This window comes from Rattus norvegicus, chromosome 13 (genome assembly GCF_036323735.1).
Source record: "Rattus norvegicus strain BN/NHsdMcwi chromosome 13, GRCr8, whole genome shotgun sequence".
Lineage (NCBI taxonomy): Eukaryota > Metazoa > Chordata > Mammalia > Rodentia > Muridae > Rattus > Rattus norvegicus.
Window position 1 is genome coordinate 23,654,277 of NC_086031.1, and position 17,547 is coordinate 23,671,823.

The 17,547-nt window shown below is 40.0% G+C and overlaps 1 protein-coding gene across 2 annotated transcripts in view; it reads left to right on the forward strand.

Moving 5' to 3' along the window:
- Positions 1-10,824, forward strand: part of Serpinb13 (serpin family B member 13) — a 31,881-nt gene extending 21,057 nt beyond the window's left edge. Inside the window, exon 8 of one of the 2 annotated variants that reach the window (NM_001107168.2) lies at positions 10,245-10,718. In NM_001107168.2, the coding sequence (NP_001100638.1) occupies positions 10,245-10,646 (402 nt within the window). In that variant the 3' untranslated portion in view covers positions 10,647-10,718. Of the gene's footprint in view, positions 1-10,244 lie in introns of both variants that reach the window. The other variant, XM_063272215.1, reaches the window with a different exon arrangement.
- Positions 10,825-17,547: the final 6,723 nt, after the last annotated feature.

Here is a 17,547-nt window from a genome sequence, read left to right on the forward strand (position 1 = left end):
TTCATTATGTCCCATAAGTTTGGGTATGTTGCACCTTCATTTTCATTAAATTCTAAAAAGTCTTTAATTTCTTTCTTTATTTCTTCCTTAACCAAGTTATCATTGAGTAGAGCATAGTTTAGCTTTCATATACATGTGTTTTTTCTGTTGTTTTTGTTGTTATTGGAGACCAGTCTTAGTTCCTGGCATGTGTGTTCTGATAGGATGCGTAGGATTATTTCAATCTTCTTATATCTGTTAAGGCCTGTTTTTTTTTTTTTTTGACTGATTATATGGTCAATTTTGGAAAAGGTTACATGAGGTGCAGAGAAGAAGGTATATTCTTTTGTTTTAGAATGAAATGTTCTATAGATGTCTGTTAAATCCATTTGTTTCCTAACTTGTTATTTTCAGTGTCCCTCTTGAGTTTCTGTTTTCATGATCTGTCCTTTGATGAAAGTGGGGTGTTGAAATCTCCCACTATTATTGTGTGAGGTGCAATGTGTGCTTTGAGCTTTAGTAAAGTTTCTTTTATGAATGTGGGTGTCCTTGAATTTGGAGCATAGGTGTTCAGAATTGAAAGTTCATATTGGCAGATTTTTTTTCTTTGATGAGTATGAAATGTCCTTCTTCCTTATCTTTTTTGATAACTTTTGGTTGAAAGTCAACTTTATTAGAAGGGCTACTCCAACTTGTTTCTTGGCACCATTTGCTTGGAAAAATTTTTCCCAGCCTTTTACTCTGAGGTAGTGTCTGTCTCTATCACTGAGGCACATTTCCTCTATATAGCAAAAATGTGTCCTGTTTACGTATCCAGTTCATTAGTCTATGTCTTTTTACTGAGGAACTGAGTCCATTGATGTTAAGAGATGTTAAGGAATAGTGATTGTTGCTTCCTGCTACCTTTGTTGTTACAGGTGGAATTATGTTTGTGTGGCTATCTTCTTTTGGGTTAGTTGAAAAAAGATTACTTTCTTGCTTATTATAGGGTGTAGTTTCCCTCTTTGTGTTGGAGTTTTCCATCTATTATCCTTTGTAGGGCTGGATTTGTAGAAAGATGTTATGTAAATTTGGTTTTGTCATGGAATATCTTGGTTTCTCCATCTATGTTAATTGAGAGTTTTGCTGGGTATAGTAACCTGGGCTGGCATTTGTGTTCTCTTAGGGTCTGTATGATATAGTCTCAGTTGAGAAGTCTGGTATAATTCCGATAGGTATGCATTTATATGTTACTTGACCTTTTTCCCTTACTGATTTTAGTATTCTTTCTTTGTTTTGTGCATTTAGTGTTTTGACTATTATGTAAGAGGAGGAATCTTTTATTTTGAGCCAATCTATTTGGAGTTCTGTAGGCTTCTTGTATGTTTATGGGCATCTCTCTCTCTTTTTTTTTTAATTAACTTGAGTATTTCTTATATACATTTCGAGTGTTATTCCCTTTCCCAGTTTTCGGGCAAACATCCCCCTCCCCCTCCCCTTTTTTATGGGTGTTCCCCTCCCCATGCTCCCCCCCTTGTTGCCCTCCCCCCAACAATCTAGTTCACTGGGGGTTCAGTCTTAGCAGGACCCAGGGCTTCCCCTTCCACTGGTGCTCTTACTAGGATATTCATTGCTACCTATGAGGTCAGAGTCCAGGGTCTCTCTTAGTATGGGCATCTCTTTAGGGAAATTTTCTTCTACAATTTTGTTGCAGAAATTTACTGGCCCTTTAAGTTGGGAGTCTTCACTGTCTTCTATACCTATTTTCCTTAGGTTTGATCTTCTCATTGTGTTCTAGATTTCCTGCATGTTTTGGGTCAGGAGCTTTTTTGCATTTTGCATTTTCTTAGACAGTTGTGTCGATGTTTTCTATGGTATCCTCTGACCCTGACATTCTCTCTTCTATCTCTTGTATTCTGTTGGTGATGCTTGCATCTATGATTCCTGATCTCTTTCCTAGGTTTTCTTTTTTTTTTTTTTTTATTAACTTGAGTGTTTCTTATTTACATTTCGAGTGTTATTCCCTTTCCCGGTTTCCAGGCAAACATCCCCCTAATCCCTCCCCCTCCCCTTCTTTATGGGTGTTCCCCTCCCCACCCTCCCCCCATTACTGCCCTCCCCCCAACAATCACGTTCACTGGGGGTTCAGTCTTAGCAGGACCAAGGGCTTCCCCTTCCACTGGTGATCTTACTAGAATATTCATTGCTACCTATGAGGTCAGAGTCCAGGGTCAGTCCATGTATAGTCTTTAGGTAGTGGCTTAGTCCCTGGAAGCTCTGGTTGATTGGCATTGTTCTTCATAAGGGGTATCAAGCTCCTTCAAGCTCTTCGAGTTCTTTCTCTGATTCCTTCAACAGGGGTCCCGTTCTCAGTTCAGTGGTTTGCTGCTGGCATTCGCCCCTGTATTTGCTGTATTCTGGCTGTGTCTCTCAGGAGCGATATACATCCGGCTCCTGTCGGCCTGCACTTCTTTGCTGCATTCATCTTGTCTAATTGGATGGCTGTATATGTATGGGCCACATGTGGGGCAGGCTCTGAATGGTGTTCCTTCTGTGTCTGTTTTAATCTTTGCCTCTCTATTCCCTGCCAAGGGTATTCTTGTTCCCCTTTTAAAGAAGGAGTGAAGCATTCACATTTTGATCATCTGTCTTGAGTTTCATTTGTTCTAGGCATCTAGGGTAATTCAAGCATTTGGGCTAATAGCCACTTATCAGTGAGTGCATACCATGTATGTCTTTCTGTGTTTGGGTTAGCTCACTCAGGATGATATTTTCCAGTTCCAACCATTTGCCTACGAATTTCATAAAGTCGTTGTTTTTGATAGCTGAGTAATATTCCATTGTGTAGATGTACCACATTTTCTGTATCCATTCCTCTGTTGAAGGGCATCTGGGTTCTTTCCAGCTTCTGGCTATTATAAATAAGGCTGCAATGAACATAGTGGAGCACGTGTCTTTTTTATATGTTGGGGCATCTTTTGGGTATATGCCCAAGAGAGGTATAGCTGGATCCTCAGGCAGTTCAATGTCCAATTTTCTGAGGATCCTCCAGACTGATTTCCAGAATGGTTGTACCAGTTTGCAATCCCACCAACAATGGAGGAGTGTTCCTCTTTCTCCACATCCTCGCCAGCATCTGTTGTCCCCTGAGTTTTTGATCTTAGCCATTCTCACTGGTGTGAGGTGAAATCTCAGGGTTGTTTTGATTTGCATTTCCCTTATGACTAAAGATGTTGAACATTTCTTTAGGTGTTTCTCCGCCATTCGGTATTCCTCAGCTGTGAATTCTTTGTTTAGCTCTGAGCCCCATTTTTTAATAGGGTTATTTGTTTCCCTGCGGTGTAACTTCTTGAGTTCTTTGTATATTTTGGATATAAGGCCTCTATCTGTTGTAGGATTGGTAAAGATCTTTTCCCAATCTGTTGGTTGCCGTTTTGTCCTAACCACAGTGTCCTTTGCCTTACAGAAGCTTTGCAGTTTTATGAGATCCCATTTGTCGATTCTTGATCTTAGAGCGTAAGCCATTGGTGTTTTGTTCAGGAAATTTTTTCTAGTGCCCATGTGTTCCAGATGCTTCCCTAGTTTTTCTTCTATTAGTTTGAGTGTGTCTGGTTTGATGTGGAGGTCCTTGATCCACTTGGACTTAAGCTTTGTACAGTGTGATAAGCATGGATCGATCTGCATTCTTCTACATGTTGCCCTCCAGTTGAACCAGCACCATTTGCTGAAAATGCTATCTTTTTTCCATTGGATGGTTTTGGCTCCTTTGTCAAAAATCAAGTGACCATAGGTGTGTGGGTTCATTTCTGGGTCTTCAATTCTATTCCATTGGTCTATCTGTCTGTCTCTGTACCAATACCATGCAGTTTTTATCACTATTGCTCTGTAATACTGCTTGAGTTCAGGGATAGTGATTCCCCCTGAAGTCCGTTTATTGTTGAGGATAGCTTTAGCTATCCTGGGTTTTTTGTTATTCCAGATGAATTTGCAAATTGTTCTGTCTAACTCTTTGAAGAATTGGATTGGTATTTTGATGGGGATTGCATTGAATCTGTAGATTGCTTTTGGTAAAATGGCCATTTTTACTATATTAATCCTGCCAATCCATGAGCATGGGAGATCTTTCCATCTTCTGAGGTCTTCTTCAGTGTCTTGAAGTTCTTATTGTACAGATCTTTTACTTGCTTTGTTAAAGTCACTCCGAGGTACTTTATACTATTTGGGTCTATTATGAAGGGTGTCATTTCCCTAATTTCTTTCTCAGCTTGTTTCTCTTTTGTATAGAGGAAGGCAACTGATTTATTTGAGTTAATTTTATACCCAGCCACTTTGCTGAAGTTGTTTATCAGCTTTAGTAGTTCTCTGGTGGAACTTTTGGGATCACTTAAATATACTATCATATCATCTGCAAATAGTGATACTTTGACTTCTTCTTTTCCGATCTGTATCCCCTTGACCTCCTTTTGTTGTCTGATTGCTCTGGCTAGAACTTCAAGAACTATATTGAATAAGTAGGGAGAGAGTGGGCAGCCTTGTGTAGTCCCTGATTTTAGTGGGATTGCTTCAAGTTTCTCTCCATTTAGTTTAATGTTAGCAACTGGTTTGCTGTATATGGCTTTTACTATGTTCAGGTATGGGCCTTGAATTCCTATTCCTTCCAGGACTTTTATCATGAAGGGGTGTTGAATTTTGTCAAATGCTTTCTCAGCGTCTAATGAAATGATCATGTGGTTTTGTTCTTTCAGTTTGTTTATATAATGGATCACGTTGATGGTTTTCCGTATATTAAACCATCCCTGCATGCCTGGGATGAAGCCTACTTGGTCATGGTGGATGATTGTTTTGATGTGCTCTTGGATTCGGTTTGCCAGAATTTTGTTGAGTATTTTTGCGTCGATATCCATAAGGGAAATTGGTCTGAAGTTCTCTTTCTTTGTTGTGTCTTTGTGTGGTTTAGGTATAAGAGTAATTGTGGCTTCGTAGAAGGTATTCGGTAGTGATCCATCTGTTTCAATTTTGTGGAATAGTTTGGATAATATTGGTATGAGGTCTTCTATGAAGGTTTGATAGAATTCTGCACTAAACCCGTCTGGACCTGGGCTCTTTTTGGTTGGGAGACCTTTAATGACTGCTTCTATTTCCTTAGGAGTTATGGGGTTGTTTAACTGGTTTGTCTGTTCCTGATTTAACTTCGGTACCTGGTATCTGTCTAGGAAATTGTCCATTTCCTGAAGATTTTCAAGTTTTGTTGAATATAGGTTTTTATAGTAAGATCTGATGATTTTTTGAATTTCCTCTGAATCTGTTGTTATGTTTCCCTTTTCATTTCTGATTTTGTTAATTTGGACGCACTCTCTGTGTCCTCTCGTTAGTCTGGCTAAGGGTTTATCTATCTTGTTGATTTTCTCAAAGAACCAACTTTTGGTTCTGTTGATTCTTTCTATGGTCCTTTTTGTTTCTACTTGGTTGATTTCAGCTCTGAGTTTGATTATTTCCTGCCTTCTACTCCTCCTGGGTGTATTTGCTTCTTTTTGTTCTAGAGCTTTTAGGTGTGCTGTCAAGCTGCTGACATATGCTCTTTCCTGTTTCTTTCTGCAGGCACTCAGCGCTATGAGTTTTCCTCTTAGCACAGCTTTCATTGTGTCCCATAAGTTTGGGTATGTTGTACCTTCATTTTCATTAAATTCTAAAAAGTTTTTAATTTCTTTCTTTATTTCTTTCTTGACCAGGTTATCATTGAGTAGAGCATTGTTCAATTTCCAAGTATATGTGGACATTCTTCCTTGATTGTTATTGAAGACCAGTTTTAGGCCGTGGTGGTCCAACAGCACGCATGGGATTATTTCTATCTTTCTGTACCTGTTGAGGCCCGTTTTTTGACCAATTATATGGTCAATTTTGGAGAAAGTACCATGAGGAGCTGAGAAGAAGGTATATCCTTTTGCTTTAGGATAGAATGTTCTATAAATATCCGTTAGGTCCATTTGGCTCATGACTTCTCTTAGTCCGTCTACATCTCTGTTTAATTTCTGTTTCCATGATCTGTCCATTGAAGAGAGTGGGGTGTTGAAATCTCCCACTATTATTGTGTGAGGTCCAATGAGTGTTTTGAGCTTTAGTAAGGTTTCTTTTACATATGTAGGTGCCCTTGTATTTGGGGCATAGATATTTAGGATTGAGAGTTCATCTTGGTGGATTTTTCCTTTGATGAATATGAAGTGTCCTTCCTTATCTTTTTTGATGTCTTTTAGTTGAAAATTGATTTTATTTGATATTAGAATGTCTACTCTAGCTTGCTTCTTCTGACCATTTGCTTGGAAAGATGTTTTCCAGCCTTTCACTCTGAGGTAGTGTCTGTCTTTGTCTCTGAGGTGTGTTTCCTGTAGGCAGCAGAATGCAGGGTCCTCGTTGCGTATCCAGTTTGTTAATCTATTTCTTTTTATTGGGGAGTTGAGCCCATTGATATTGAGAGATATTAAGGAATAGTGATTATTGCTTCCCGTTATATTCATATTTGGATGTGAGGTTATGTTTGTGTGCTTTCATTCTCTTTGTTTTGTTGCCAAGACGATTAGTTTCTTGCTTCTTCTAGGGTATAGCTTGTCTCCTTATGTTGGGCTTTACCATTTATTATCCTTTGTAGTGCTGGATTTGTAGAAAGATATTGTGTAAATTTGGTTTTGTCATGGAATATTTTGGTTTCTCCATCTATGTTAATTGAGAGTTTTGCAGGATACAGTAACCTGGGCTGGCATTTGTGTTCTCTTAGGGTCTGTATGACATCAGTCCAGGATCTTCTGGCCTTCATAGTTTCTGGCGAGAAGTCTGGTGTGATTCTGATAGGTCTGCCTTTATATGTTACTTGACCTTTTTCCCTTACTGCTTTTAATATTCTTTCTTTATTTTGTGCGTTTGGTGTTTTGACAGTTATGTGACGGGAGGTGTTTCTTTTCTGGTCCAATCTATTTGGAGTTCTTTAGGCTTCTTGTATGCCTATGGGTATCTCTTTTTTTAGGTTAGGGAAGTTTTCTTCTATGATTTTGTTGAAGATATTTACTGGTCCTTTGAGCTGGGAGTCTTCACTCTCTTCTATACCTATTATCCTTAGGTTTGATCTTCTCACTGAGTCCTGGATTTCCTGTATGTTTTGGACCAGTAGCTTTTTCCGCTTTACATTATCTTTGACAGTTGAGTCAATGATTTCTATGGAATCTTCTGCTCCTGAGATTCTCTCTTCCATCTCTTGAATTCTGTTGGTGAAGCTTGTATCTACAGCTCCTTGTCTCTTCTTTTGGTTTTCTATATCCAGGGTTGTTTCCATGTGTTCTTTCTTGATTGCTTCTATTTCCATTTTTAATTCCTTCAACTGTTTGATTGTGTTTTCCTGGAATTCTTTCAGGGATTTTTGCGATTCCTCTCTGTAGGCTTCTACTTGTTTATTAATGTTTTCCTGTGTTTCCCTAAGTGTGTTCATGTCTTTCTTGAAGTCCTCCAGCATCATGATCAAATATGATTTTGAAACTAGATCTTGCTTTTCTGGTGTGTTTGGATATTCCATGTTTGTTTTGGTGGGAGAATTGGGCTCCGATGATGGCATGTAGTCTTGGTTTCTGTTGCTTGGGTTCCTGCGCTTGCCTCTCACCATCAGATTATCTCTAGTGTTACTTTGTTCTGCTATTTCTGACAGTGGCTAGACTGTCCTATAAGCCTGTGTGTCTGGAGTGCTGTAGATCTGTTTTCCTCTCTTTCAGTCAGTTATGGGGACAGAGTGTTCTGCTTTCGGGCGTGTAGTTTTTCCTCTCTACAGGTCTTCAGCTGTTCCTGTGGGCCTGTGTCTTGAGTTCACCAGGCATCTTTCTTGCAGCAGAAAAGTTGGTCTTACCTGTGGTCCCGAGGCTCAGGTTCGCTCTTGGGGTGCTGCCCACGGGCTCTCTGCAGCGGCAGCAACCAGGAAGACCTGTGCCGCCCCTTCCGGGAGCTTCAGTGCACCAGGGTTCCAGATGGCCTTTGGTGTTTTCCTCTGGTGTCCGAGATGTGTGCACAGAGAGCAGTCTCTTCCTGTTTCCCAGGCTTGTCTGCCTGTCTGAATGTTTAGCTCTCCCTCCCACGGGATTTGGGTGCAGAGAACTGTTTATCTGGTCTGTTTCCTTCAGGTACCAGCGGAGTCTCAGGCAGGGGTCCTGCCGCTCCTGGGCCCTCCCCCACGGGAGCCCAGAGGCCTTATACAGTTTCCTCTTGGGCCAGGGATGTGGGCAGGGGTGGGCAGTGTTGGTGGTCTCTTCCGCTCTGCAGCCTCAGGAGTGCCCACCTGATCAGGCAGTGAGGTCTCTTTCCCACAGGGTCTGGGAGCAGAGAGCTGCTGCGGGCCAGGATCCGCGGGCGTGGGACCTCCGGCAAACATAGGACGTGCCCGGTCCTAGATGAACTCTGCCTCTGTGTGTCCCGATCTCACCAGGCAGCTCTCTTGCAGCAGACAAGTTGGTCTTACCTGTGGTCCCGAGGCTCAAGTTTGCTCGCGGGGTGCTGCCCACGGGCTCTCTGCAGCGGCAGCAACCAGGAAGACCTGTGCCGCCCCTTCCGGGAGCTTCAGTGCACCAGGGTTCCAGATGGCCTTTGGTGTTTTCCTCTGGCGTCCGAGATGTATGTACAGAGAGCAGTCTCTTCTGGTTTCCCAGGCTTGTCTGCCTTTCTGAAGGTTCAGCTCTCCCTCCCACGGGATTTGGGTGCAGAGAACTGTTTATCCGGTCTGTTTCCCTCAGGTTCTTTCCTAGGTTTTCTATCTCCAGAGTTGTCTCCCTTTGTGATTTTTTTTATTGTTTCTATTTCCACTTTTAGATCCTGGATAGTTTTGCTCAATTCCTTTACCTGTTTGACTGTGTTTTCCTGTAATTCTTTTAGGGGTTTTTGTGTTTCCTCCTTTAGGGCTTCTACCTGTTTACCTGTGTTTTCCTATATTTCTTTAAGGGAGTTATTTATGTCCTTCTAAAGGTTCTCTTTCATCATCATGACATGCGATTTTAAACCAGAATCTTGCTTTCCCTGTGTGTTGGAGTATTCACGGCTGGCTGTGGTGGGCCAACTGGTTCTGATGATGTCAAGTGGCCTTGGTTTGTGTTGCTTAGGTCCTTGCACTTGCCTTTCACCATCTGGTTATCTCTTGTGTTAGCCGGTTTTCCTGTTTCTGACAGTGTCTTGTCCCTCCTGTGAGCCCGTGTGTCAGCACTCCTGGGAGACCAGCTCTCTCCAGGTGGGATTTGGGTATGGAGAGCTGTGGAACAGGGTCAGCTCCGGGCACAGATGGAAACCTGATGGATCCTGACCCAGGCTGCTCCTCGGTTCCTGTGTCCTAAGGGCTCTAGGCAGGTCCCTCTTGGGCCAGGTATTTGAGCAGAAGTGGTGGGCTTACTTGTGTTCTCAGGTGTGTCAGCACTCCTGGGAGACCAGCTCTCTCTTGGTGGGAGTTGGGTGTTGAGAGCTGTGGCATATGGTCAGCTTCAGCACAGATGGAAACTGGAAGGCTTCTGTCCCAGAGCCTCTGGGGCATAATATGTAGCATTTTTCTATGACTAGGGAAGTGCAGCCTAGCATTCGTGGAGGGCACTCACTGAATTTAATATATGCTGTGGAATGTTGCTAGCTTTGTACGTTGAATAATATTGTGGAGTAAAATGGGACGTGCATTGGAGTTTTACACGCAAGCACGCACGCACGTAGGTACACATGCGTACAGGGACCTCTTTCTGGGTATCACTCTAAGGAAGTTTCACAAGATGAAAACCAGCTTTGTTAGTCAAATCAGCAATTTCAATTTCAACGCTGAATACACTGGGATGCCTAATTTGAAATTTATAGTAATTGTTAATTTTCTATCTGCAGAATTTTTCATCATATTTTATGAGGCTTTATACTTATTAGATTTATGTAAGGTGAATAAATAATGTTGACTGTCGACTAACACTTAGGGACTTGACAGAAGTATTATGTTACGTTATCCGTTTATGGGAGACTTAATGAAAAAGGTTAAATACATTAAAAACTAGATATCCAGTGTGACTGTATATATTCACATATTTGGAGAAACTAGAGGAGAACAGAATTTGAAATGCCTTGTTTTTAGTTTGAAAGATTCACTCCATGCTATATAGAAATAATATAATACAGGGATTTTTATGTAGACAACAGAGTGAGATGGAGAGTCTGCCTTTATTATTAGAATCAGCTTTCTGGATGATTCAAGCCAGTGTGAGGCTTTTGAAGTGTTCTTGGATTTCCCTTTCCAACTGTAGATAATCGATAAACTATCTCCTGAGAAGTTGGTAGAGTGGACCAGCCCCGGACAACTGAAGCAAAGGAAGGTGGACTTGCGCCTTCCCCGCTTGAAGGTGGAGGAAACCTATGATCTGCAACCCACGCTGGAAGCTGTGGGCATTCACAGTGCCTTCAGTGAGCATGCGGACTACTCGGGAATGTCTGCGCACTCCGGGCTGCAAACCCAGAACTTCCTGCACAGATCGTTCCTGGTGGTGACTGAGGAAGGCGTTGAGGCCACTGCAGGCACCGGAGTGGGCTTCAAGGTCTTGTCAGCTGCGAGCTGCGAACTTGTACACTGTAACCATCCGTTTTTGTTCTTCGTCAGGCACAGAGAGTCTGACAGCATTCTCTTTTTTGGCAGATTTTCTTCTCCCTGAGATAGTGAGGCTGGAACATTAGAACACCAGTGCTCGGGGTTGACAGACCCTGAGGTTCATGTATGCACTGCAAAGTCCTCTTGTGCTCAGACCTTACTGTTAAATCAAGGCACAATGTGCAACAGCCCATGTTCATAGTTTGTTTGACAGTGAATCTCAATCATGTGTGCAACGCGCAGGCGCCCAGTCAGCTCAAGCTCAGTTCTTTTTTTTTTTTTTTTTCCGGAGCTGGGGACCCGAACCCAGGGCCTTGCGCTTCCTAGGTAAGCGCTCTACCACTGAGCTAAATCCCCAGCCCCTCAAGCTCAGTTCTTAACTTGTTTTCCTTTGAAAGTCCGTCCGTACCAGGAGCGAGCCCCAACCGAGTAGGTTTCGGAAACGAAGGGTATGGATTCTACGGAGGATTTTATGGTTCATCCATTTCTATTATCTTGGAATATTATAAGGTACAAGTAAAATAAAATAACAATTTGTCAGCTAATGTGTTTCTTTTTCCCTTTTCCGTTAGGTACTGGGGGCCTGTACTCAGGAAAGAGAATTTAGAAACATTCCAGTGGAGTACAGAAGTTAAATGTCGGAACAAATTAAAGAAGTGTATGCCAGTCAGAGAGATTTCCTTGGTTTTGTTCTCCATTCTGACAGTCTGTCCCTCACTGTCAGTTTCAGAAAGGTTCCAGTATTAGAAATAATTGCGAATTTAAGTGTACCTAACCCTGTCAGTCTTTTGGACTTTGGAAAGGAAACACTTGGACTTTCCTTTAGAAGAGCAGCCTTTTTCTTTCATTGCCCTCTTTAAGTTTCCTATTGGATTCTTGAGTGACCAATATCTATAGACAGATGACATTTCTTTTTAATTTTCTCTTCTTTATTTTTCAGACTATAATATAGCTACAATATTTCTTCCTTCTTTCCCTCCCTTCAAGCCCTCTCATATGTTCCTCCTTTCTCTCTTTCAAATCCATGGCATTCTTTTTCATTAATTGTTTTACATACATGTATGTATGTATGTATGTATGTATGTATGTATGTATGTATATATGTACGTATGTATGTATATACATTCCTAAACATAATCTTCTCAGTCTGTATAATGTCACTCATATTATGGTTTCAGGGCTGACCATTTAGTATCGGATAACCTGTTAGTGTCTCCTGCTCTCAGTCTTCTTTTCTTGTGCCTTTGGGCTGAGACCTCCTGGGCTTCCCCCAAGTCCACTTTGGCAAGTTTATTGGTAATCAGATGACATTTTCTTAGAGTGGCATTTGAAAAGCTCTATGTGTTTTGTTGACACTGCATTTTAGACATACTTCAGGCTTCAGTTTTATCAGGGTTTAGTAAGATCATGTTGCCGATACCTTATACATTTTTTTTCTTGAGCTATCATTACACAAGTTATGAATTAATTGATTTTTAATGTTTCAGAAATAACCTCCAAATCCATTTAACAGCCACTTCTCATTCCTTTGTCCATTAACTAATGGAAACCAATATTCTATGTCTACTCTATGTATTTTTCTGTTCTGGAAGCATAACATGAGTAACATTGTATAACATGATCATTTGTTATTTGATTCTTTTTCACTTACCACAATGGCTTAAGACTCATCCAAGTCTTTGCACATATCAGCGTTCAGTTCTTTAATGTTTAATATTTCATGTACAGATGTATTAGATTTGTTTAGTCAATTGTCATTTGAAAACATTGATCTTTGACTTATTGGCCATCATGAATAATTGTGTGTGTAAGTTATTGTTTTTCATGGATATGTTTTCATGTCTCTTGGATTGTACTGGATCACATGCCATCTTTTTGGCTACCATTTTGAGAAACTGTTGAACTGTCCTACTTTACAGCCCTGCAGGGAGGTATAATAGACGTATTCTGGGTGGCACACAGGTTTAGTTGTGGTGGTACGCAGCTTTAGTCTCAGCACTGGGGAAGGTAGACGTAGGCAGCCCTATGAGACCAGAGGTCTGCCTGATCTAATACCATGCTCCAGGCCAGTAGGATGCTATCTAAAAAACCAAAACCAAAAAGAATTAGTTTCTCTACATCTCTGTCAATGTTTATTATAATCTTTAAAATTTAACAAGTTTATTCTAGAAAGTGTGGCATGGAATCTCACTACAGTTTCTTTTCCTCTATCCTTCTTTCTCCCACCTTCCCTCCTTCCCTCCATCTCTTCCTTCCTTCTTCTCTTTGTCTTTTCCTTCCTTCTTTCCTTTTTTTCTGTTTGAGACAGTTTTTCTACATACCACTGGTTGTTCATTACTCACTGTGTATTGGGTTTAAAGGCATGTGCCACCACGCCTGGCCTGTAGCTTCATCCTTTAAGGTATGATCAGAGACCAGCGCATCGGTATTATTGCTTGAGATTACACTTTTGGTATCACATCTACAACCACTTTTCCTCCACAAAGAACACTTCATTTTGTTTTATTCTACAAGTTTCATGGTTTTGATTCTTCCATATAGATCAACAGTCCATTTGCAGTTTCTGTGTGTGTGCTGTGTGTGGGGAGGTTAGAGCCTCAGTCTAGTTTACTCATTTACTGCACATAGATGTAGATCTGATCATTTTAAAAAAACAATCACAACGATGTAATCTTTTCTTGGCATCTTTGAAAGCCTCAACTAATTAAAAGTATAAAGTTTTGCATCTGCACTCTGTGTTCTGTTCTTCTCATCCACTGATGTGAAACAGCTCCCCAGTTATGTAGCCATTCCACTTCGTTGAACATATTTATATGTGAGAAATATGTGCGTTCTGCATACATGTCTTCTTCTGTTGAACTCACCTCGACTTTTTGATGCTGTCAGGGGTGACATTGTCTTAATTTCACCTCTGATAGTTTGCTGTTAACTTGTATAATTATGACATTCTCACACCTTACCTTGATTCTTCCATGTTTCTATCCTCTATATCTTGAGTTATTCTAATTGGTTCCATAAGGGCTAAAGCTTACTTCTATAGATGTTCCTCGTTACATCATTATCCATAACCAGTTTGTGGGGATTTTCATGACTTTTTTTTAAAGCAAGGTTTTTCCTTTTCTTTACTAACATGTACATTGGATATTAAATAAAACACACATTCCTGGGAGAAACACACTTGATCATCATGTGTAGTCTTAGTATCTTTTTGGATGCAGTTAATACTACCTGTTGTTGGATTTGCATATGTGTTTGTAAGAAACGAATGTCCCACTTACGTAAGGTCCTGAGTAATTGGTACCAGGCATCTTTTCATGCTGAAGATGAGAAGGCAAAACCAGCTCTGCTGCTTCTCTCATTCATGAGGCCACCTCTTCTCAGCCTATTAAACAGGCAGTGAAGAAAGAGAGGGGGTGATTCATCCTTGCTCTTGGTAATCAGACTGTAAGAAGTATAGTGACTCAAAATAAAACAGGGACAGGCCAACAAGTAAACAGATAGAATAGGAGTGTGACTAGCTACAGTTGCCATCCTGGGCATTGATCAATGCTCCCCAACAGCCACAATAACACCTTCTTCACTCTACACCCACTTTTATATTTGAGCTCTCTTTGTTTGAGTTTCCAAGTGTTTTTAATGAATGTCCAACATCTATGTAAGTTGTTAAAAATTGATATTGGAAAAACTAAATTCACATCATAGGGCAGCATTCTATTTTACAAAAGCAGAGTTTTTTTTTAAACTATACTCTATATGGCTGCCATCTGGTGATAATCTGGTAAAGCTGCTATAATCATAGCAAGGCTCTCAAATGGTCTAGTTGATCAATGTGTCCTCTCTACACAAATTCTACTTCAGAGATGGGGATGCGGGCTGGGACTTCATGTGAGGATCATGGGAGAGAAGCTGTCTTTTGTTGGACTCTTTTAGGTGGAAAACAGAAATGCTGACTGAAACTAGATGTGTCTTTTCTCATCATTCTATATTCTGGTATAGAGGGAACTTTGAGGAATATATGATCCCCCTAGGTTAATCTTGACAAGATGTGAGTGTTCTGGGAGGTAGCTGAAGCCTAGCTGCTTTGAGTAATGAATGGAAAGCAGAGTCACTTGTAGGAATTAGCAGCATTGATGGCAGAGCTAAAACAATTAAGAGGATAAAAATCTCAGTTCATAATTTTCAGTTGGCATAAACTAGAGGGAAAGCAGGAAGTTGTAGAACTAAATTCCGGACATTGGCTAGTTAAGTGCTTTTTTTCAAATGAAAATTCTTGCCTTTCACTTTCATTGAAGACATTTTCCGTATTGCATACTTCACATGCCCTTCAAAATAGTCTTATTTGAATTGGACAGAGCTCAGGTGAAGGACTATATTGACAATGGAGGATGCATTGGAAACACCAACCCAGGGAACCTATTACCTAGATGTTAGTGAAATGTCCCAGAAGGGTCCCTGCCTGATCCCCCATGAACACATTAGAATTATTACTTTGTCATTGGTACATAGTTGTTTGCTTTTTTATCTCCTAGAACACAGGGTGGTTACTTGTATGTTTATCCCTTAATAACATGTTATGCTCTTAAGGCTAACAACTATATCTTATTCTTCATTTCCTAATAATTTTCATGGTAAATATTAAGTCATTTTTTCTGACACTTTTTGCTAAATACCAAATAGCTTTGTTAAGGAAGGTTTCAGTGTAATCGATGTAAGTTTATGGATAACAATATGTTTGTGAAGGAACTCATCAAAATGATCTCTGAGCTTCATAGAGTAAAGTAAGACCCAAGGTCCCTGAGAATCAAATATTCTTTTTGCAAGTTGATTTAAGACAATGTGTCTTGGTTTGGGTGGTGACGAGTCACATTTAGAGAAGTATTCAGGTCAAATGTAAATCACTGGCCATATTACATTCTTTATAAGTTATATCTTTCTGAGAAATGGGCAGAGTGGTTGAAGGAATAGGGTGCTGTGGAATGGGAGGATTAGAACTAGATGAAGATATGCTTCCAAAGGAAGATTCCAGAAGCTCATTACCCAAATGTGATTTTAAATTCTATCATTTACCACATGCCATATCACCTACTACATCACAATTTAGACAACTACAAAATGCAAGACACTCTAAAAATAATAGCATATGGGATTGTTTTGGAGATTAAATAATACAGATTGTAATTTAAGTTTAAAACATTTTCCATAAGGTCCTGTGTTTGAACACTTGATCCCCAAATACTGGTTGTTTCAGAAGGGGTGGAACCTTTAGGAGGTGCGGCCTTACTGGAGGGAATAATTTTCTGGTGGTGGGCTTTGGGGCTTGATAGGCACAAACTGTTCTTTTCTACAGTCTACCCTAACTGTAGATATTCCTGATGCTATTCCTTCCCAACCACAATGGACTCTGGCTTCTAATTTTAGGCAAAACAAACCCTTCTTCCTTTAAATGGTTTGTAACAGGTATTTTTGTCTCAGTAACAAAAAAGAGAACTAATGCAAAGGGACTTCAAAAATGCTTAGAAATTAATAACTGTCCAATAAATACCAATTGTTACTTTTCTCTTTCATGTGCCTGCTTGAAATGTCCACTGTCTTCTTTGCTCTCCTATTGGCTCTGATAACTGAGTTTAGTGATTCTGTTAATTTGACTTACAGAAAGAAAACATAATTAAGTGGGGTTGTGTGGTTTTGAAACAAAATTTAGAATATAACCATTTTATTTATCTTAGATTATCTTAGAGTTGAAGATACAGTAGACCACATTGCCTAATATCCCCCACTACTGCCCCTAAATCATCATGTTACATTTATAGTGACATGTAAAACCACCTTTGCTTATCCCTGTGGGAGGCAGTATTTTAAGATGGACTTTCAAGTTGAAAGCCCCTGGGGAATACCCAGTCCTTCCAGTTATTCAGGCAGGTGATTTTCCAGGTGGTGCTGTTACTAGATTTTGCATAAGTAATTAACACCTCACATTAATGGTTTTTAAGATAAAGAAACTATCAGAGTGGGATAGAGTCTTCAATTACACAGGCTTTTAAAATATGGTTGAGACATCAAAGATTTGACCCGAGTGAAATTCCTTTCCTTGCCTTAAAGGGAATGCCATGCTCTAACACTGAGCTGTGTGCTCCCTCATGTATTTTTCTGCTTAATTCACTATACTGAAGAATTGGTATCAATCTATCTAGTTATCCATCAACAGATGACTGGATAATGAATACTTGATAGCATATTTATAATTGTATATATATATGTAATTGTATATATAATATACTTCTTGATGATGCTTTTTGAAAATTAGTTTTAAATTTTATGAAATCCAAGTCATTATTTTTTTGTTTTACAATATCTACTTTTCTAGGCGTTATCTAAGATTTTTCTTTTTGCTCATTTCAACTTTACTGCGATCTGTGTTTTGTTTCTAAAAGTTCCTTAGATTCACTTTTGCTTTCAGCCCTACGGTTCATTTTGTGGATTTTCGTGAAGGGATAGTTAAAATTGACTGACTCCCATATAAATATCTGGTTGGCTCAACCTCTGTGACTAGAACATGACATCTGAAGTGTGGGGTTATCTGTGGCGCGTCTAGGATTTTATTGATCTCTGTTATTCCCATTCAACCTCATGTCTCATCATGTTAGGGGTTGTTCTGAAACTCAATTTGTTCTCTATTGACAGCCAATTAGGTCTTTGTTTATAAGTGTTAGCATGGTATGTATATTTTCATGTTATATTCATGGTTCACAATTTTAGTCACATTTATAATGAACATTTACAGGGTGTGATATATTTGGATGTAGAGATTACTTTTGGAAGTCAGAAAATCCTAGCAACCCAAAGTGGTGTGGTGGGATAGCAGATGCCTCACGTGTACTGTGAGGGCTTGGAGAGATTGTTACACACTGAGACCTTATGGGGAGAGAAGAGACAGCCACAAGAAAGCTTGAGAAACTCTAATAAGG